The sequence below is a fragment of the Felis catus genome, chromosome D2 (assembly GCF_018350175.1).
Source record: "Felis catus isolate Fca126 chromosome D2, F.catus_Fca126_mat1.0, whole genome shotgun sequence".
Classification (NCBI taxonomy): domain Eukaryota; kingdom Metazoa; phylum Chordata; class Mammalia; order Carnivora; family Felidae; genus Felis; species Felis catus.
This window is the reverse complement of record NC_058378.1, coordinates 31,397,590-31,415,346: the sequence shown is the minus strand read 5'-3', so window position 1 is coordinate 31,415,346 and position 17,757 is coordinate 31,397,590. Positions and strand designations below refer to the sequence as shown.

General features: G+C 56.4%; 1 protein-coding gene across 5 annotated transcripts in view; it reads right to left on the bottom strand.

Annotated features, from left to right (window-relative positions):
- PALD1 (phosphatase domain containing paladin 1) overlaps positions 1 to 17,757 on the bottom strand; it is a 75,111-nt gene that overhangs the window by 32,131 nt on the left and 25,223 nt on the right. For all 5 annotated transcript variants that reach the window (XM_045040103.1, XM_011287356.4, XM_045040104.1 and 2 more), the window contains exons 2-5: positions 6,710 to 6,923; positions 4,032 to 4,134; positions 2,610 to 2,789; positions 793 to 957 (exon numbers count right to left, since the gene is read on the bottom strand). In XM_045040103.1, coding sequence (XP_044896038.1) covers positions 793 to 957; positions 2,610 to 2,789; positions 4,032 to 4,134; positions 6,710 to 6,894 — 633 coding nt within the window. In that variant the 5' untranslated portion in view covers positions 6,895 to 6,923. The remainder of the gene's footprint in view (positions 1 to 792; positions 958 to 2,609; positions 2,790 to 4,031; positions 4,135 to 6,709; positions 6,924 to 17,757) is intronic.

The window sequence follows — 17,757 nt, the reverse complement described above, 5'->3', positions numbered from 1 at the left end:
ACTGACCTCCAGGCCCCTCCCGGCCTTCCTGGCTGAGCCGTAGAGTGAGGAGACCACATGGAGGCCCCGGATCGGCTGCTCCTCCCCCGGCGGGAACTAGCTGGCCACAGGTGCTCTATGCTCTGGGAGTCCTGACGGGATGGGGGTGGCCAGTGGCCTGAGGGCGGCCACTACACGAAGGTGACGTGGCCCCCACCGGGACCAGGGAGGAAGTGCCCTTCCCAGTGGGCACCGCAGGAATCAGCTAAGCCATCACACTGAAGGACAGGGGGCGTGCAGTCAGCTGGGCGCTAGAGGACACGAGGCCTCACAGGGAGACGGGGGACAACCAGGTTCCCGCCCATGACAGTCTCTGGGGCACCGTGACCGCACACTCCACTTCCACACCTCTGCGGTGGGTGTGTCGACAGCCTCAGGAACCTTGACGGGCCTCTGTGTCGTGACGGAGGAGAACAGAGGCCCCTCAGAATCAGACAGAGGCCCGTGGAGAGGAGACACTCACCCGGGCCTCACAGCTCACAGAGGGCTGAACCTCAGCGTTGGCACTCCTCGGCTAAACGAGGGTGCTGAGTGTGGAGGAGGTGTGCAGGGCGGGAAAGGGGCCCAGGCAAACAGAGCCGGGAACAGCCAGCCCTTCCTCTGGCTTCCCGTGAGCTGGCCCTGCAGACAGCTGCTCGCCCAAGCAAGGGAGAAAGTTGGGGGGCAGCAAAGCTGGGCTGGGGGCCAGCGTCCCAGCTCAGCTGCCTGCGGCCTACCGGGGGGGACGGCCTCCTCCGAGCCACTGACCCTCACCTCCTTCCGGATGGCCAGCTCCAGGCTCTCTGCCTGGATGCCAGGTCCAAGGCCCTGCAGGTTCTCACGAAGATTCTGCTTGTCTCGAGGTGTGTAGGGCACGAAGTCCTCACCAGCACGCAGGAACAGCACGGGCTCCTCCCGCACGCAGAAGATGACGCACTCCTGCCAGGAGCCGAAGGAGGAAGGAAGCCGTCGCCACTACCCGGCACGGGCACCCGACCCGCTGCCTCACCCCTGTGCCTTTGTGCAGGCTGTGCCCCCCTCCTCAAGCGCCCGTCACCCCACCCTCTCCCTGCGACATGAATCCCACCCCCCCCCCCCCCAAGCAAAGCTCAGTCCAAAGGCCACCTGCTCCCGACGCCTCTCCCTCTCCTCGGGGCCAACAGCCCTTTGTCCGAAGCCATGGTGTTAATTCCTGCTTCATACTAGCATTATCAGTGCGTATGTCTCCCTTCATGGCTACAGGTTCCTTACAAGCGAACGGTATCCTGGTCATTTCCACATCCCCCCAGCTCCTGGCGCAAAGGCCTGGATAAGCCAAGGGCTCGGTACACACCAGGCGAAAAAAATGGATGTCTCCCCGTCCCCCGTGCAGTCATTCACTGAACACCTCACACACGGAGGGAGGTAAGCGGCCAGACCCTTCCCCGTGGGCCTCGCCATCAAGCTGGGAAGACGCGAGCTGCACGGGGCTCACACCCCACCCCACTCTGGCTCACTCGAGGACTCTCCAGCTATCCCAGGTCAAATCAGACTCGGGCTGCCCACGCTGAGCCTGAAATCACAGTGGACCCTCAGCCTCTGTCCTGCAGACACTCAAAACCCCACCTTGGCATCAGGCAGGAAAGAGGAATCATTAAAAGCTGACATTTCGATGGGGCGCCTGGGTGGCACAGTCGGTTAAGCGTCCGACTTCAGCCAGGTCACCATCTCGCGGTCCGTGAGTTCGAGCCCCACGTCGGGCTCTGTGCTGACAGCTCAGAGCCTGGAGCCTGTTTCCGATTCTGTGTCTCCCTCTCTCTCTGCCCCTCCCCCGTTCATGCTCTGTCTCTCTCTGTCCCAAAAATAAATAAACGTTGAAAAAAAAAAAATAAAAAATAAAAAAAAAAAAAAAGCTGCCATTTCGATGGGGCGCCTGGGTGGCGCAGTCGGTTAAGCATCTGACTTCAGCCAGGTCACCATCTCGCGGTCCGTGAGTTCGAGCCCCGCGTCAGGCTCTGGGCTGATGGCTCAGAGCCTGGAGCCTGTTTCTGATTCTGTGTCTCCCTCTCTCTCTGCCCCTCCCCCGTTCATGCTCTGTCTCTCTCTGTCCCAAAAAAAATAAATAAATGTTGAAAAAAAAAAAAAGCTGCCATTTCAAGTCCAGATGTCTAGTTCGGGTCTTGGGGACACCACTCATAAGCTGTGTCATTTATCCTCTCTGGGCCTCGGTTTTCTCCCCTGTGAAATGGGAGCAACCACCCAACCACCCCACCTTCATAGGGTTGACGTGTGTGTGACTCTTGTTATGACCTGGACCCTACTGTCACCCTGTCACCCTCTCACTTCTCCAAGGTTCTCAAAGTGGGGTGTGTAAGGGGCTTCTGACCTCAGGCCTCCCGTGTCCACACATTACAGGGCAATAAATATTCACCCAGAATTTCCCAACCATGCTGACCACGGTGATCATCATGGCATTCAAGGCCTGGCAGAGCCTGGTCTGGGTCACCAGCCACCATCAAGTGGCCGGGCCCCTCCAGAACCTCTGAAGTTGCAAAGGAGTCCCTTTGCCAGACTTGGGGGCTAGACCCTGCCTGGGAAGCAGTCATACTTACCCTGTGTCCATCCTCCTGGAGTTTCTGGAGGACCCGCCTGAATCCGGAGAGGGTGGGTTGCCCCATGCCGAACACGGTGAGCCCACCCCGCACCTGCCGGAAGTTGGGGGCCCCACAGCTCTGCACGGTGCCCAGAACATCCATCTTCTCAACAACATCCCGCACCAGGAAGTAGCGACCCTGGCAGGGGGAGAGACATGAGGGGTCACTCAGATGGCTCAGGGACATCTTCTACAGCCCTGTCCCAGGCCCCAGAGGATGAAGAGCAGGGAGATGGGGCAGGGGACATGGTCTTCAAGTTGTCTGCAGACTTCCGGAAAAGACAAACAAAATATGTGACCATCTGTGATCCCAGGAAGGGTCTCATCTAGCATGGGAAAGGGAAAGACAGCTCCTCCTGATGGAGAATCAGGGAAGGCTTCATGTAGGAGGCAGCGTCGAAGCCAGGCCTTGAGGAAAGCAAGCAGGGAGAGGCATCTTGCGGCAGGAAACGGAGTCTGACTCTAGGGTGGCGTCCGAAGCTCTCCAGGAGGAAGGCCTATGTCTCCCTCAGCCAGTGAAAGGGCATGGAGAAGGGGCCCAAGCAGGGAGTCACAGCTGGGGCCCCAGGAATCAGAGAGAGGAAGACTAAACTAGCTCCTTCCTAAGGTCCTGAAGTTCTGAGGCTGCCCAGGTCTCTCCCCTCCCCAGCTGGAGTGAATGGATGCAATGACTGCCGAGTAGAAGGTGGGGAGGGCAAGAGAAGCCAGGACGGTTTGTTCCTGGGCACAAATGAACTCTGGCATCACCTGTCCAGGCCCCTGCCTTCAGTACGACCCACAGGACATTGCCTGACCGATCAGAAACGGAACCAGTTCTTCCAAACGCCAGAAAATCCCAGCTACTCTTTCAACAAATACAGCCTAATCGGCATGATTACTCATTCACTATTTATTGAGCACCTACATTGCCAGAACCAAGTACCGTTCTGGGGCTGGGGGCTACAGCAGTAAACCAGAAAAAGGAAAAGTCGTCTGTCCTTGGGGACCTCGCTTTCTAGGGGATATTTGAGGGGGAAAATAGCTAAGTAATAGAAGTTCTGGAGCTTCGAGAACGGGATGGAGATCCCCAGGCCGAGGGGAGCAGTCTGAGGCCTGGTACCTATTCTTCCGGCTGCTCCGAGGGAGGGGTGCGGGGAGGCGAGGGCCAGGCAGGGACCTGGCAGAAGAGAAAAGCAGTGACTCCAGACACCAGAGGGTGAGAGGAAGTGGGTGAGGACTCCGGAGGGTGGGGTAAGGACATGAAGCAGAGAAGGGGCCGGGGTCGGTGGGAGGTGGGGGGGTGGGGTGGGGGGGGAGGAGGAGTGAGGGAACCTGTGAGGAAGGAGGACAGGATGGGGGTGGGGAAGGCCGCCGGGGGAGGGAAGGGCAGGGCTGACCTCACCTGCACCAGGTAGTGCTCAGGGGTGGCCTCTGAGAGCCGGCCCAGCGTGTAATGGGCCTTGAGTAGCTCATCGTGGATCTGGAACTCCTCCCTGCAGTTGTACCTGCCAGGGCAGAATGGAGCCCAAGTCAGAAAACCTTGACGATCAGGGTACCCTCCACCCTCACCAGACCCCTCAACAAGGCCACCCCTGTAGCCCAGGCAGCTACAAGTTTGTGGCAGAGGCGGCCCGGTGTCCCCTGTACAGAAGCCTGGAACTGTGATTGGCCATCCGGCTGAGGACTACATTTCCCAGCGTCCCGTGCAGCTAGGCTGGTCATGTGATTTGATTTTGGCCAATGGGATATGAGGAGAAGTGCTGGGGGCAACTTCTGGGTCACTCCCTTAAAGGGAAGGTGGGTGCCTCTACGTTCTCTCCTCCCAGCTAGCGTCCAGAAGAGATGGTGAGAAGCAGACACTGATGGTGGCGGGGCACCGAGAGAGGAGAAGCCTAGCTGATCACAAAGTGGCCATTCCAGCCTGGCGCACCTCCCGGACTCTGGTGCAGAGAGAAAGGCCTTGTTTAAGGTCTCCAATTCGAGGGTTACTTGGGGCCCCCACCGTCTCTGAGAACAAGCCCGCAGCGCGGTGAGGTGGCTCGGGACTCTGGCTTTGGGGTCCCATGACCCGGGCACGAACCCAACTCCACCGCTCGGCCATTTCTTGGCTTTGGAGTTCCTCACTCTCTCTCTGTGGCTCCGTTTCCAGTAATTCTCAGCTCCTAGGGCTGCTGTGAGAATTCAGTGCACTGCTGTGTGGGAAGTGCTCAGCCAAGGGCCTTGGGCACAGTAAGCGCCTATTGATACAATAATTCTTACTAGTAGCCCCGCTACCTCCGCACAGGGCCATTTCAAACAAAACCCAGGGGTACAAAACCAGATTTCTGCAGATGCTAAGCCAGGGCGGGTCTGTGCCCTCAAGACACAACACGCTTCCGTGCTGATTATGACAGTGAGACGGCCTCCGGGCACTCGGGCCCCGGTCTGCTCTCTACGAAGGAACTGCACCTAGGAAAGGCAGGGCGGAGGAATGATTGGGGCAGGGGAGCACTCGACGAGAAGTCAAGAGACCGGGGATCCCGCTCCCAGCTCTGCCTCGTCTCTCCGCGTGCTGGGCAAATCCTCTACCCCCAGAAGCTCGGTTTGGGGTATTTAGATCCAGTTTTCACATCTGATCGGAAACGTGTCAGATCAGGAGCCGGCAAACCTTCTGTATCGAGAACTGGGTAGTAAATAATTTTGGCTTGTGAGCCACACAGTGTCTGTTGCAACAACTCAGCTCTGCTCCTGAAGTGTTAAGCATCCACAGATAGTATATAAATGAATAGGAATGGCAGTGTTCCAATAAAACTTTATTCACAAAAACGGATGCTAGGTGCGGTTTGGCCCACAGGACACAGTTCACCCGCCCCTGTGCTGGATGATCGCTAAGGTCCCTTGCACCCAAACACACTACAACCCAAGGGATGCTGTGCTCACGCTGGCTCCAGGAGGCATGCATAGTCCCACTGTGGCAGATTTGTACAGCAGGCCCGTGACCTTCCTGAGCTATACCACTTGGTTAAATATTTTGTACGTCAAAACCCACATAATCTGATAGGAAAAATGAGACCCAGAGAGGGAACATGCTTTGCCCAAGGGCACAGAGCAAGGCCCAGGATGTGCGTCTCCTATACCGCCCCTCAAGGGCCAAACCTAGATGTGTCACCTCTGATAGAGAGAATACACGTCGAGTCTCTTGTACACAACATCTCTTCTTTTCCCCTGATCATGAGCACAGCAATGGATTATGACAATCTTCCTGTCAGGCCCCAAAGCCAGCAGGCCGGATTTATCATTCCCACCCCTCGGGTCTCCTTACACAGAAAGTCCCATCTGCTGGGTCTCTGCCCAGCTTCTGTGTGTGGAACACAATTCACCCTCAGCTCATCATGTCCTACTTCCTGCATCCTGGAGGGGCCCAGAGGCAGAGTCCATGTAAGATAAGGCTTCCCGATTCACCAGGAGACAGACCCAATGCCTCTTCTGCCCCGGGCCTCTGGTTCACAGCACCCCCTCCTTCATTGACCCCACAGGGCAGGCAGGGTTGCAGAGCCCCCTTCTTGGCCCTCTTCCTCTGGATGCATGCAGTGTATCCAGAGGTCTCAAAATGTGGTGCCGGAACAAACCCTCAGCCTCTTCCGGGACTGTGCCTGAAGGACCTAATTAAGAGAGTTGACCAACAGCTCCCAGCCTTTCAAGCCATAGCCCTTTAACCACCTGGTATTAACCTCAGTTTTGAACCCTAATTACGAGCTGCGGAAAAATAAAAGTCTAAATTCTATGCGTCTAAGTACATAAACTCCCTTTGAAAATGTTCAGCCACAAATGATTTTCCAAAGGGTGTCCCCACCCCACCCCCACAGCCATTCGTCCCTCGCCATGCTTCTAAGCCCTGTGGACAGGAGAAGTAACACGAGCTAAGAGACCCGCCCAGCCACTCCCTTGCCGTGTGACTCCAGACCGACTGCGCAACCCCTCTGGGTCTCAGTGTCTTCATCTGTGAGGGCAGTCTGTAGACTAGGTGTTACATGCCACCACCCTTCCAGGCATGTCTTCTGGGGACACGGCCACTCTCCCCACCCCCCCCCCGCCACTCACGTGATCACGACGGGGGCCACTTTGTTGGGGATGATGGACTTGGCTTTACTGTTGTGCAAGCCTGTGGTCTGGAAGGAGTGGACACTGGGTGAGTGCTGACCGTCCATCGGGCCACCGCCCTGGAGGCCCTCGAGGGGGGCACCCGCCGAAACCGTCTGCTGGGCTGTGCTGGCCGTTGTACCCATAGTCTGCTGGCAGCCTCAGGCCCCAACACCTGTGGGATGAGAGGGCACGTGATGGAGGAAGGGGTGGGGAAATCCACAGCAGGAGGGGACCTGGCCCACCTGTACCCCCCCCCTGCGTAGACGCCAAGTCTGAGGCCCAGCGAGGGCCAGCTCTCCCTGTAGCTGGAGACGGTGGGCAGGTGTGCTGCCTTCCACACGTTTGCCGAGTGCCTACTATGTGCCTGGCCCTCTGCTGCTGCTTTGGGAGGGTGACGGACATAAAAAGATAAACACACGGCCCCTGACCCCTTACAGTTACACTCCTCTGGCAAAAACATGACTGTTAGGAAGGGGATAACCCTCCACACCAGGTCAGGACCTAGGGCTCTGAGTGACTGGGCCAGGCCCTCCAGACACGGGGAAGTGGGAAGACTGGTGGGGGGGGGGGGAGGTGGGGGCAGCAGGTACAGAGGGAAGTCAGGCTTGGATTTGAAGGGTGTGGATGGGAACAGGGTGCAGGAGGACACTCTAGGCATGAATATCACAGAATGAGGCTGGGGACATCCGGACAACATGAGCTTTCAGCAGATCAAGGGTTTAGTGAGAGCACCAGGCCCTTGAACTTGACATCGCGGTCATCCATACCACCATCAACGGCCAAGGCTTCGGCCCTGCATGAGGCAGGCTGGACACCTGCTAGATGCAGTGATTCCCCTGGCGGGGCTCTCTCCCAGAGAAATACTGAAGGACGTATGCAAAAACCAGGCTTCGAAGATGGGTCGCTCCCAGAAGTGTTGGTTACAATGGCAAAAGACACAGGAAACAACCTCCAGCCAACACCAGGGGCGTTGTTGGGTAAAGTACGGGACATCTCTAAGGCGGAAGGCTAAATGGCCACTAAAAACATCATCATGATGGCTTTGGAAAGACATCTAGGAAACCGGGCTGCAAGGCAAGGACCGGCTGCCATCCCATTTTAATTCATGAAAGTGTATCAGCAGAAGAATCTAGGAGATACCCATCAAGATGTTATTTGGAGTTATCACCAAGTGATGCAATTATGGCTAATTCGTGTCTTCGTTTGTCTTTTTCTCCTCCGAACACTGGGTAATAAAGTTAAGGCCCGTTTAACACAAGTGAGAGAAAGGCTGGGGAAGCGGCTGGGGACCAGTGAGGGGCTGCTAGAGGGCGTGAGAGGGCCTGGCCCCCGGTCGGAGAGCCACAGTGCTGCCAGACAGACAAGGGGACAGGAATTCTACGTGGCCCGAAGGGAAGGCGTGGGAGACAGGCTCGCAGAGCTCCGAGGGTCCAGCAGCCCTTGGCCCTGGTGGACCTGATGGTCTAGGATCAGGACAGGAGGGTGCATCCCCCCCTGCCCGCCGTCTCAAAACCGGGAGTAGCACCTCAGGAAGGGGATGGCAGTCAGGGGTCAGCGGATCAGTCTGGAGGCTGAACTCACTGTGCCTTCTCTCCCCCCGGCCCTGGGGGAGTACTCAGGCTACCTCTCCGCAGAGCCACCTAAACAGAATGACTAGACTCATCCACCCCTCCTCCAACCCTCCCAAACCACCACCTGTCCCTGTCCCTGTCCCTCTCCTGTCGGGAAAGGGTTGCTTCTCTCCCTCCGGCCCAGCCTTGTCATCCTTGAAAACTCCCAGCAGCCATGTGACAGCCTTGTTAACACGCACACCTTGTGTTTATGAGAGTCCCATCATACAGGGTCCAATTTTTCCCTCCCTCCCCGTCTCTGTCTCCTTCCCTGCCCCCCTCTCCCCCTCCCCCCTGTCAAAAACGGAGGGGATGAGCCTCTGTTCCTAAACAGAAACACAGGCTGCTCAAATTGCACGAGTGGGCCCCAGAGCCAGAAACTTCTCTCCACTTCACCTGTGTGGCAGCTCACCCAAGTTCCCCAGACCCCGCCGGGCAGTCTGGGCCAAGGAGGCACAGATAGGAACAGCCTCCTCCAACAACAACATGGGCAGCTGTCCCAAACGAGGGCACGGGCGACGGGACACGAGAAGGGCCTACAGGAGGCCGCAGCTGATCACGGCTGCCCGGCCACGGCCAGGCCCGGCTCCCTTTGTGCTGAGCTGTGGCTGACCCCCCCACCCCTCCTACCCTGCGCCACTCCCACGGCTCCAGCCCCAGCCACCCCTGTTTTTCACGGGCTCCACGGACGACGCCAGGCCCCAGCTGGGGGCCTAGAAGGACATATGTGCACAGCTGTAGGGTCCGAGGTGGAGGAAGGACAATATCCTTTGAAAGTTGACCTGCTTCCAAACAGTCTAGAGGAGGGTGAAGCCCCGGGATCCCCAGGCTTCCCGCTCTACACTCTTCCCCTGAAACCTCCCCACCCTGCCTGGAGTGCGGCTTGCTAACTAGCACAGGGGCCTCATCCTCCTGGCCACGTGCTGAGGGGCCCCGGGCAACTTCCCCACGTCCCCATCTGTAAAATGACAGTGAGGGACGGGATGGCCCCCAAAGGCTCTTCCAGATTCACGTGGATCTGGCTCCCAAGACCGGCAGTCCCGGTGGTCCCACCCCTACTGTGGCGGTGAGCACAGGGGGAGGGTGAGTTGCTGGGGTCCCGGGTGCTCAAACCTCTGCTTGGGGGGAGAATGGGGAAGGTGGGGTGTGTGAGGGAAACTGAAAGAAGGGGTCCATGAGCCTGGATGGTTTCTTAAGAATTCCACTAGCCCAGCACTTCCTTCGATCGACGTGAAGGCCGTCCCCTCCGTGCTGCAGAGCCCGGGACACGGGAGCCAAAGAGCTCACAGGCAGGTTGCATCACACAGCCACCCAGGTGCCCCCAAATTTTATTTTTTATTAAATTTTTTTTCAACGTTTATTTATTTTTGGGACAGAGAGAGACAGAGCATGAATGGGGGAGGGTCAGAGAGAGAGGGAGACATAGAATCGGAAACAGGCTCCAGGCTCTGAGCCATCAGCCCAGAGCCCGACGCGGGGCTCGAACTCACGGACCGCGAGATCATGACCTGGCTGAAGTCGGACGCTTAACCGACTGCGCCACCCAGGCGCCCCCAAATTTTATTTTTTAAAGACACATCAGCAGTGGGGCACCTGAGTGGCTCAGTCGGTTAAGCGTCCGACTCTTGGTTTCAGCTCAGGTCATGATCCCAGGGTCGTGGGATCGAGCCCTGTGTCAGGTTCCACGCTCAGAGATTCTCTCTCTCCCTCTGCCTTTGCCCCTCTGGTGCTTTCTCACTCTCTCTCTAAAAAAGTAAATACATAAAATTTAACCTTAATGTACCTACTAGGTGATCTAGTTAATACAATAACAACTAACAACCTGTATTATTACGTCACCCATTTGTTTTTTTGTATTTTGATAGCTCTCTGAATGCAACTTACTTCCCTCTGTCATCCCATATATTTTGTGCACTTGAAAACAGTCTGAAAAGGGGGTCCGTGAGTTTTTGCCAGATTGCTAGGGATTCTTGGAGGAAGAAAGAAAGAAAGAAAGAAAGAAAGAAAGAAAGAAAGAAAGAAAGAAAGAAAGAAAGAAAGAAAGAGGGAGGGAGGGGGAGGAAGAAAGGGAAAGAAAGGAAGAAAACCCTAATTTGAGGGAAGAGTATTTCCCACCTAACCCAGGAGCTCTTTCACCTTCTCCTTTACTCCTGTTTGTTAACATGTCGAAGCATCTACGAAGCACCAACCACCCAACAACCCTGTAAGGTCCAGCCTCACTGTCCATTTTCAAAGGAGGACGGCTGACCCTTGGTGAGCGGTGGCGTTGGGAAGGGCTCCTCATTGCTTTGCCTCCCTGCCTCTTCACAGCTCACCCTGAGAGCAGGAGCTTGCCCACACTGCCCCCTCCCTCCCTCCTGGATCTGTACGACCCCCACTCATCCACTCCATGCTCTGCCAGAGCACCCCAGACACAGCCTACCCAGAGAGGTGGAGGCATGCATGGTTTCCCACGGAGAGAGTGAGGACTCTGGGACCCACTGCTCCCACAGAAGCCCTCAGCCGCCAGCTAAAGAAGCCACGGAAACATCTGGGCTACAGCTATCACAGCGTTTGAGAAAGTCCCCCACACAGACATGCACCCTCCGGCCTCCACACCCAGTCATTCTCGAGAAAAAAGAAACAATGTCCGGAACCCTTGGCAGAGAGGTGACCTTGTTTCCCCAGGAAGAATTCAACTTTAGGACCTGGAATATGAGCTCTGGCTCGTCAACTACCCGCCTGATGCTACAGCGTAAGCGCCCAGCCTGAGGAGTGATGAGCTTCTCGTCAATGGTGGTATTCAAGCCAAGGGGGTGCTGCAGATGACCACTCTGGATCCTGGAGTAGGGAGGACAGGCGAGAGGTTCAAGAGCGGATTCCCAAGGCCACAGCCTGAAACACCCCGTGAGTCCAAGTCTGTTTCTTTTCATCCAGTTTTTGGTAGAACTGGATCGCCACTATTCTGGTCTCAGTTTCCCCATCTCTAATCCAAAGCTCACAAGCCCCCCCTTTTTTGCCCCATCCTGGTGCAGCAGCCGTGACCTTCAGGCTTGGCAAACCCCGCGGGCTTTTCCAAAGCACAGTTTGGCTCTTGGGACCCAAGCGGAAAGCTGCATGTGAGCTATGGACCCCAGCCACCACCTGGCCCCGTGCTTTCCCCTGCCCTCCCTGCCCACCGGGATGGACCTCAGACCCCCTTGCAAAATCTCAAGTCCCGCTTTAGGAAAAGATGTGCCTACAGGAGCCAACACAAATGACTGTCACCACGGGCCCCTAAAAGCAGCTTCAGAGCCGGCTACACCCCTGGAGGTCAACAAGTCCAACCCTCTCTGTCTACTCACGAGGAAATGGAGACCCAGAGCGGGAAAGTGATGTCCTCCAACTCACAAGGACAGAATTAAAACCCAGAGCTCCTGCCTCCCCACTCCAGGGCTCCCTGACTGGGCCACACTGACTCTAGACTGAGGCAAAGGGGAAGACCGCTGTGAGCATAGGGAGATAACGTTGAGTAGATAGTGTACAAACGTGTAATTATGCTAGTCAAATCAGGGTGTGTGGTCAGGAGTGTGTGATGCCTGTGCCTGCCTTGGGGGGGGGGGCAGATCTAAACAGACTCCTGAGCTAGCCTCTAGTGACCCTGACTGTAGAGAGGAGGCCCCAAGAGGGCCAAGGGGTCGATCTCCTGGAGCAAAGCACTTGACATAGAATATCTCATTTAACCCTGAGCCCCTCCCAAAAAAGAGGGGCTAACTCTTACAACTTGATACCAAATTCACAAGAATTCCAATTAAAAATGGGCAAAAGATGGGGCACCTGATTAGCTCTGTCGGTGGAGCATGTGTCTCTTGATCTCCGGGTTGTACGTTCAAACCCCACGTTGGCTGTAGAGACTACTTAAAAATAAAACATTTTTTTTTAAGTAGGCTCCATGCCCAATGTGGGGCTTGAACTCACAACGCTGAGATCAAGAGTCACATGCTCTACTAAGCCAGTTGGGCACCCAGAAAAATAAAATCTTAAAAAAAAAATGGGCAGGGCTCCTGGGTGGCTCAGTCGGTTAAGCGGCCGACTTCGGCTCAGGTCATGATCTCGCGGTCCGTGAGTTCGAGCCCCGCGTCGGGCTCTGTGCTGACAGCTCAGAGCCTGGAGCCTGTTTCGGATTCTGTGTCTCCCTCTCTCTGACCCTCCCCCGTTTATGCTCTGTCTCTCTCTCTCTCAAAAATAAATAAAAACGTTAAAAAAATTTTTTTTAATTAAGTCCATCTATTTCTTTTCACATTCTTTTTTTTTTTTCTTCCAGTAGGCTCCATGTCCAGAGCTGAGCCCAACGTGGAGCTTGAACTCACGACGTAAGATCATGACCTGAGCTGAAATCAAGAGTCGGCCACTTCACCGACTGAGCCACCAAGGCGCCCCTGCTTCTTTTCACATTCTTAACATAACTCTTGAGAATGATGCAGGTGGCCCATGTTACGTTTCTACTGGACCGTGCTGCTGGGTCTCAGTGCTCTGCGGGCCGGAGGGCACCCCTCGGCCAGCTCGGGGTTGTCAGAGTCGAGCCCCGCACCTGCTGCAGGTAAAAATAATTCTACTACAGGCACGAGGACGCCTGGGAAGCCAGTGTCAGCGTTCCCACTTACAGAGAGAAAAGTGGAGGCTCACGGAAGCTGTAAGTGACTCTCCAATGGCCTGGCTCCCTGCTGGGGACACAGTGGCTCTGACTCTGTGAAGCACGGGCCCAAAACTGGCTGGTTCCCATCTCCACCACTCCTTAGCACCTCTGGGGGTGTGGCTTCACTTCTCTGCGTGTCAGTTTCCCCTGTTATTAACGGGGGACAGGAGGACCCTTCCTGTGCCTCCGGGGTTGGGTTGTAGGAGGATGAAATTGGCAAGTATGCAGAAAGCAACACCTAGCCAGCCTGACATGCAGCGGGGGCTCCCCCTGGGGCCCCATCCTCAAGGCACTTCTCTCTCCCCCTTCTCCACGTGCCTTCCCTGCCACCGCTGGACCTGAACCTCCCTGACGGGGCCTCACCCAGACACAGCCTATAAAAGGAAAGGTCTGGAGGAATATGTGGGCTCAGCAGTCCTCCAGCGGGGCTGGGGTGTCCTCCCTGGTAATGCACAGTTAGCTCAGTCATAATTCCCCATTTCCCTCTGTCTGGTGGGCCACTTATGGAGGCGTCCTCCAGCTGTAATCAAGAATCGGGACAGCCCTGCTCTGTGGCCTCGGGCAAGTCCTCTGCCCACTCTGGAACTCTCCCCATAGAAGAATGGTTTGGCCCTCCTCCGGCTTCCTCCAACCTCTGCCGTCACCAGGTCCAGGCCGCCAGCTCCTCGGCGGGCCAAGCAGAGCAGCCCCCAGCCGGTGTCCCCTTCCCTGTGCCCCCAGAATCCATTCTCCATGCGGCAGCCAGAAGGATCAGGGCACCTGGGGGGCTCAGTTGGTTCAGCGCCCAGCTCTTGATTTCGGCTCAGGTCATGATCTCATGGTTTGTGAGAGCGAGCCCTGCATCAGGCTCTGTGCTGACAGCATGAAGCCTGCTTGGGATTCTCTCTCCGCCCCTCCCTGGCTCATGCGCACTCGTGTGCCCTCTCTCTCTCTCTCTCTCTCTCTCTCTCTCTCTCTCTCTCTCTCAAAAATAAATAAACATTTAAAAAAAAAAACAAAAACCTAAATCAGGTCATGTTGCCTCCTCCGGGCACACTGCAACATCCAGACCCATCCCCTGGTGAGGGGGCCCCACCCTCTGACCTCACTCACCCTGTGTCCCCACCTCCGTGCTCCAACCACTGGCCACAGCCCCCTCCTTCTTCCACCGCCCCAGGCCCACTCCTCCTCATGAAGGCTGCACACCTACCACCCCTCTGTTTGGAACATTCTGCAGCTTGTTCACATGGCTGCCCCTTCCCGAGGCCTTGGCTCAGATGTCCCTCCTCAGGGAGGCCTCTCCGAGCCCCTGGTGACGCTGTCTGCCCACACCAGCCCGCACAACCTCTTTCCATCCACGAGCCCCGTGGGTGTCACCTCAGCCTCCCTCGACGAGCAGGGTCAGTGCCTGACTCATCCACATCGTGGCCCCGGCACCAGGACGGCGCCTGGGGCCCGACAGATGCTCAGGAAGTATTTATGAGATGAACATATGACCAGGCTAAGGCACCTGCAGCTTCCAGGCCTCACAGGGCAGTGGGCACCCGGCAGTCCTCCACAAGAGGGTGTGGAGAGAAGCCCCTCCCACCCAATCTTCCTCTCACCTGGACGGCCCTCCTCACCCCCCCCCCACCCTCTCACATTCCGCACAACCCTAGATGTTAAAGCCCAGCTCCTCCAGGAAGCCCCCCGACTATACACCCACCTCCACCTCTCAACACCCAGAGCCCACTATGAGCATCACGAGACAGAACACTCCATTCCCCTCCACTGCATGCTGTTCCCGGCAGGGGCCATCCCGTGTCCTTCCTGGCTCCGTCAGCTGCCTGGCCCAAGGGAGGAGCTGCACACAGGATCACAGAACATGTCGGCTCTATTTTATTCCCCGCCCTGCCTGGCCCGTCGTTGATGGGGACAAGGGTGGCACCCAGCAACAAGAGGGCACAGATGACAGGAAGGGTGTTTACTTAGACATCATGGTGCATATTCCTGAGTGGGGGCACTCAGGGAGGTATTCATTTTCCTCTGGTTTATCCCTCGCTTCTCAATTTCCTACAATGAGCATGATTACTTTGGGAATTTTTTTTTTTTTAAGTATAGTTATTTGTAATAGTTTCAAAGTTGGACAAAGGTCACAGCTCCTCACCTAGGGCGTCCCCTTTCCCCCCACCATGCTCCTCGGCTGTGTCTTTGTCCCCCACCCCACCCCACTGCCCTCTGCCTATTACCATCTATGTTCCCGTGAAAATTACTCCACCTCGTACAGCCTGGTGGGATTTTTCGTGTCTCTGTGGTTTTTCTATCTTCGCTATTGTCAACAACCTCAAAAGAAGCAACATAGGGTTTATGACCCCCGCTTTATTTTTTTAAGTCTATTTATTCATTTTGAGAGAGAGAGAGAGAGAGAGAGAGAGCAAGGGAGGGACAAAGAGAGAGGGAGAGAGAGAATCCCAAGCAGGCTCCACGCTGTCAGCACAGAGCCCGACGCGGGGCTTGAGCTCATGAACCGTTGAGATCGTGGCCTGAGCTCAAATCAAAAGTCGGACGCTTAACTGGCTGAGCCACCCGGGCGTCCCCACTTTACAGAAAAGGCAGCTAAGCAGGGCCACCAACAGGAATTTCCCGAGGCTCCACTGCTTAGTAGAGGCAGAGTCCCCTGGCTTCTGCTGCAAGGCCCAGCCCCTCAATTCACGTCTCCGAGGGCCGCCCAAACCTATCCCTCCACAGCCTCCTTCCCTCAGCCTCCTCTTGAAAACTAGGAGAGCAAAACGTAAAATAAAGCCACCAGTGGTCGGGGATCACAGGAGACCTTTATCTGCTAAACTGTATGCTTTTGAACTGCTTTTATTTTTTCCTAAACGGAAAACAAGATCTAAAAGTTAAAAGCAGAGAGTGGAGGAATGTTCAGCGGGTGGACTGCCCCCGTGGGGTGGGCCTTGAGTTCTGGGCTTCCGCCTGCAAACAGCAGGGAGCCTCTGAGGGCCCAAGTTCTGGAAGGGAGAGGTCACCTCTGTCACACCCGGAGACGGCACGCTGGGGTGGGCTTGGAGCCGGGAGTGGACAGCGTGGGCAGAGGGACTGGGCAGCCAGCTGAGAAGCTGTGGCAAGTGGGGGCCAGCAAGGGCCACAGGTCCCACTGCAGATGGGGTGCCAAAGCTGGGAGAGGCCGCAGGTGGGGCGGGGGGGGGGGGGGAAGCCTTGCCCTCTGTGAGGGGGAGAAGCTGTCGGCGCCTGACAGGTGGAAGGCAGAGGAGGGGCTCCTGCCTGCCCTGCAGCCAGCAAAGACCTTCGCACTTGTCACCACATGCTCCAGCATGGCCCCTGAGGCTTCTGAAACGTGGGACCCTCAGGAAGGAAAAGGGTTCTTTCCGGCACCCCCACTTGCCTGCCTCCAGGCCTGGGGAGCCCCCCCACTTCTGAAGCTCCCCATGCGGGTCAGCTCTGCCTGACAGAAAGCTCTGCCTCTGTGGGGGCTCGGACTGGGGAGGGGAGGAAAGGCTACAAGGAACATTCTGGGGGCCAGAATGGGGAAAATCTGAATATGGATAGTATGTTGAATAAAGAAGTTAATCATACTGTGGATACTGTGTTCCTAGGAGTCCCAGGCAGAAGCGTCTAGAGGGGAAGCACCTTGATGTCTGTCACTCTTGGATGGTTGAGAGAGAGAGAGAACGAGAATGCACACGAGCAAATGTAGCAAATGTCAGCAATGTGCCAGCACAGGGTGTCATGGCAGGAAGGCAGTCCTGGGGCCCTCCTGTCCTCGAGGGGGTGGAAGAGGGCTCCCTGGGGCAACGTCCTGTCCCCCTGTGTCACAGCACCTGAAGCCCTTCTGTATTTTCCCCAGGTCTGTGAGTCCCCTGGCCTCCGGGCCACCTCCAGTGAGGAAGTCTGTCCTCTGGCTCAGGCCCCAGCAGCCCAGACACAGGCCACACTTCCTGCGCAGACCCTGACCCCCTCAGGAGAGCCTGGCCCACCTCCCTTGCTCTGACCACTGCCACCAGGCTGCCTCCTAACCTCTAGAGGGCTTCTCTGCTCCCTCTTGCTGGCCCTGGGGCATGTGGCTTTCTGGTCCCAAGACAGGACGGACTCCCCCCTGGGAAAATCTCCCTGGGAGACACCATCAGTCCCTGAAGTGCCGGACCAGCTTCTCAGCCTGTGAACATCCTCAAGTTTGACCAAAATGCTCACAATGCCTCCACTCCCTCCCTCCCCACCGTGTGTATGAAACAAACCAGACGAGGGGCAGGGGGACACTCCCTGCCTCCCCTGCAGCTACCCGTGACTAGTCCTAGCTAATGGAACATAAGGGGCAGTGTCCCATGGCAAGTTCCAGAACCTTGCCTCTGAGCCCCCTTCCCCCCCTTCCTCCATCCCGCTGTCTGCAACACAGATGTGATGACTGATGTTTCGCAGCCATCTTGGAACCACGAGCACATGAAGCCACCGCCTCGGAATGGCGGAGGTCAAGGTCCCCCAAGGAATCCATGGAGTGGAACCACCACCCCAGGCGTGGGCCGCAAAGCTCTGGGTTTGGACAGGACTTAGAAATAAACTTCCATCTTGTGTAAACTACGGTCATTTGGCTTTTCCTATTACTCGCAGCCAAATCTAATCCTAACTAATGCACTCCATTATTTTTAGGTTTGACCCTCAATGACCACGTGCCACATGGCAACAAGACAGAACTTACTTCTTTCCCCTTTTGCAGGAGAACGTCAAGTTTCCCTGCTGGGAAGAGTCAGGCAGAGCGACGCCGGGAG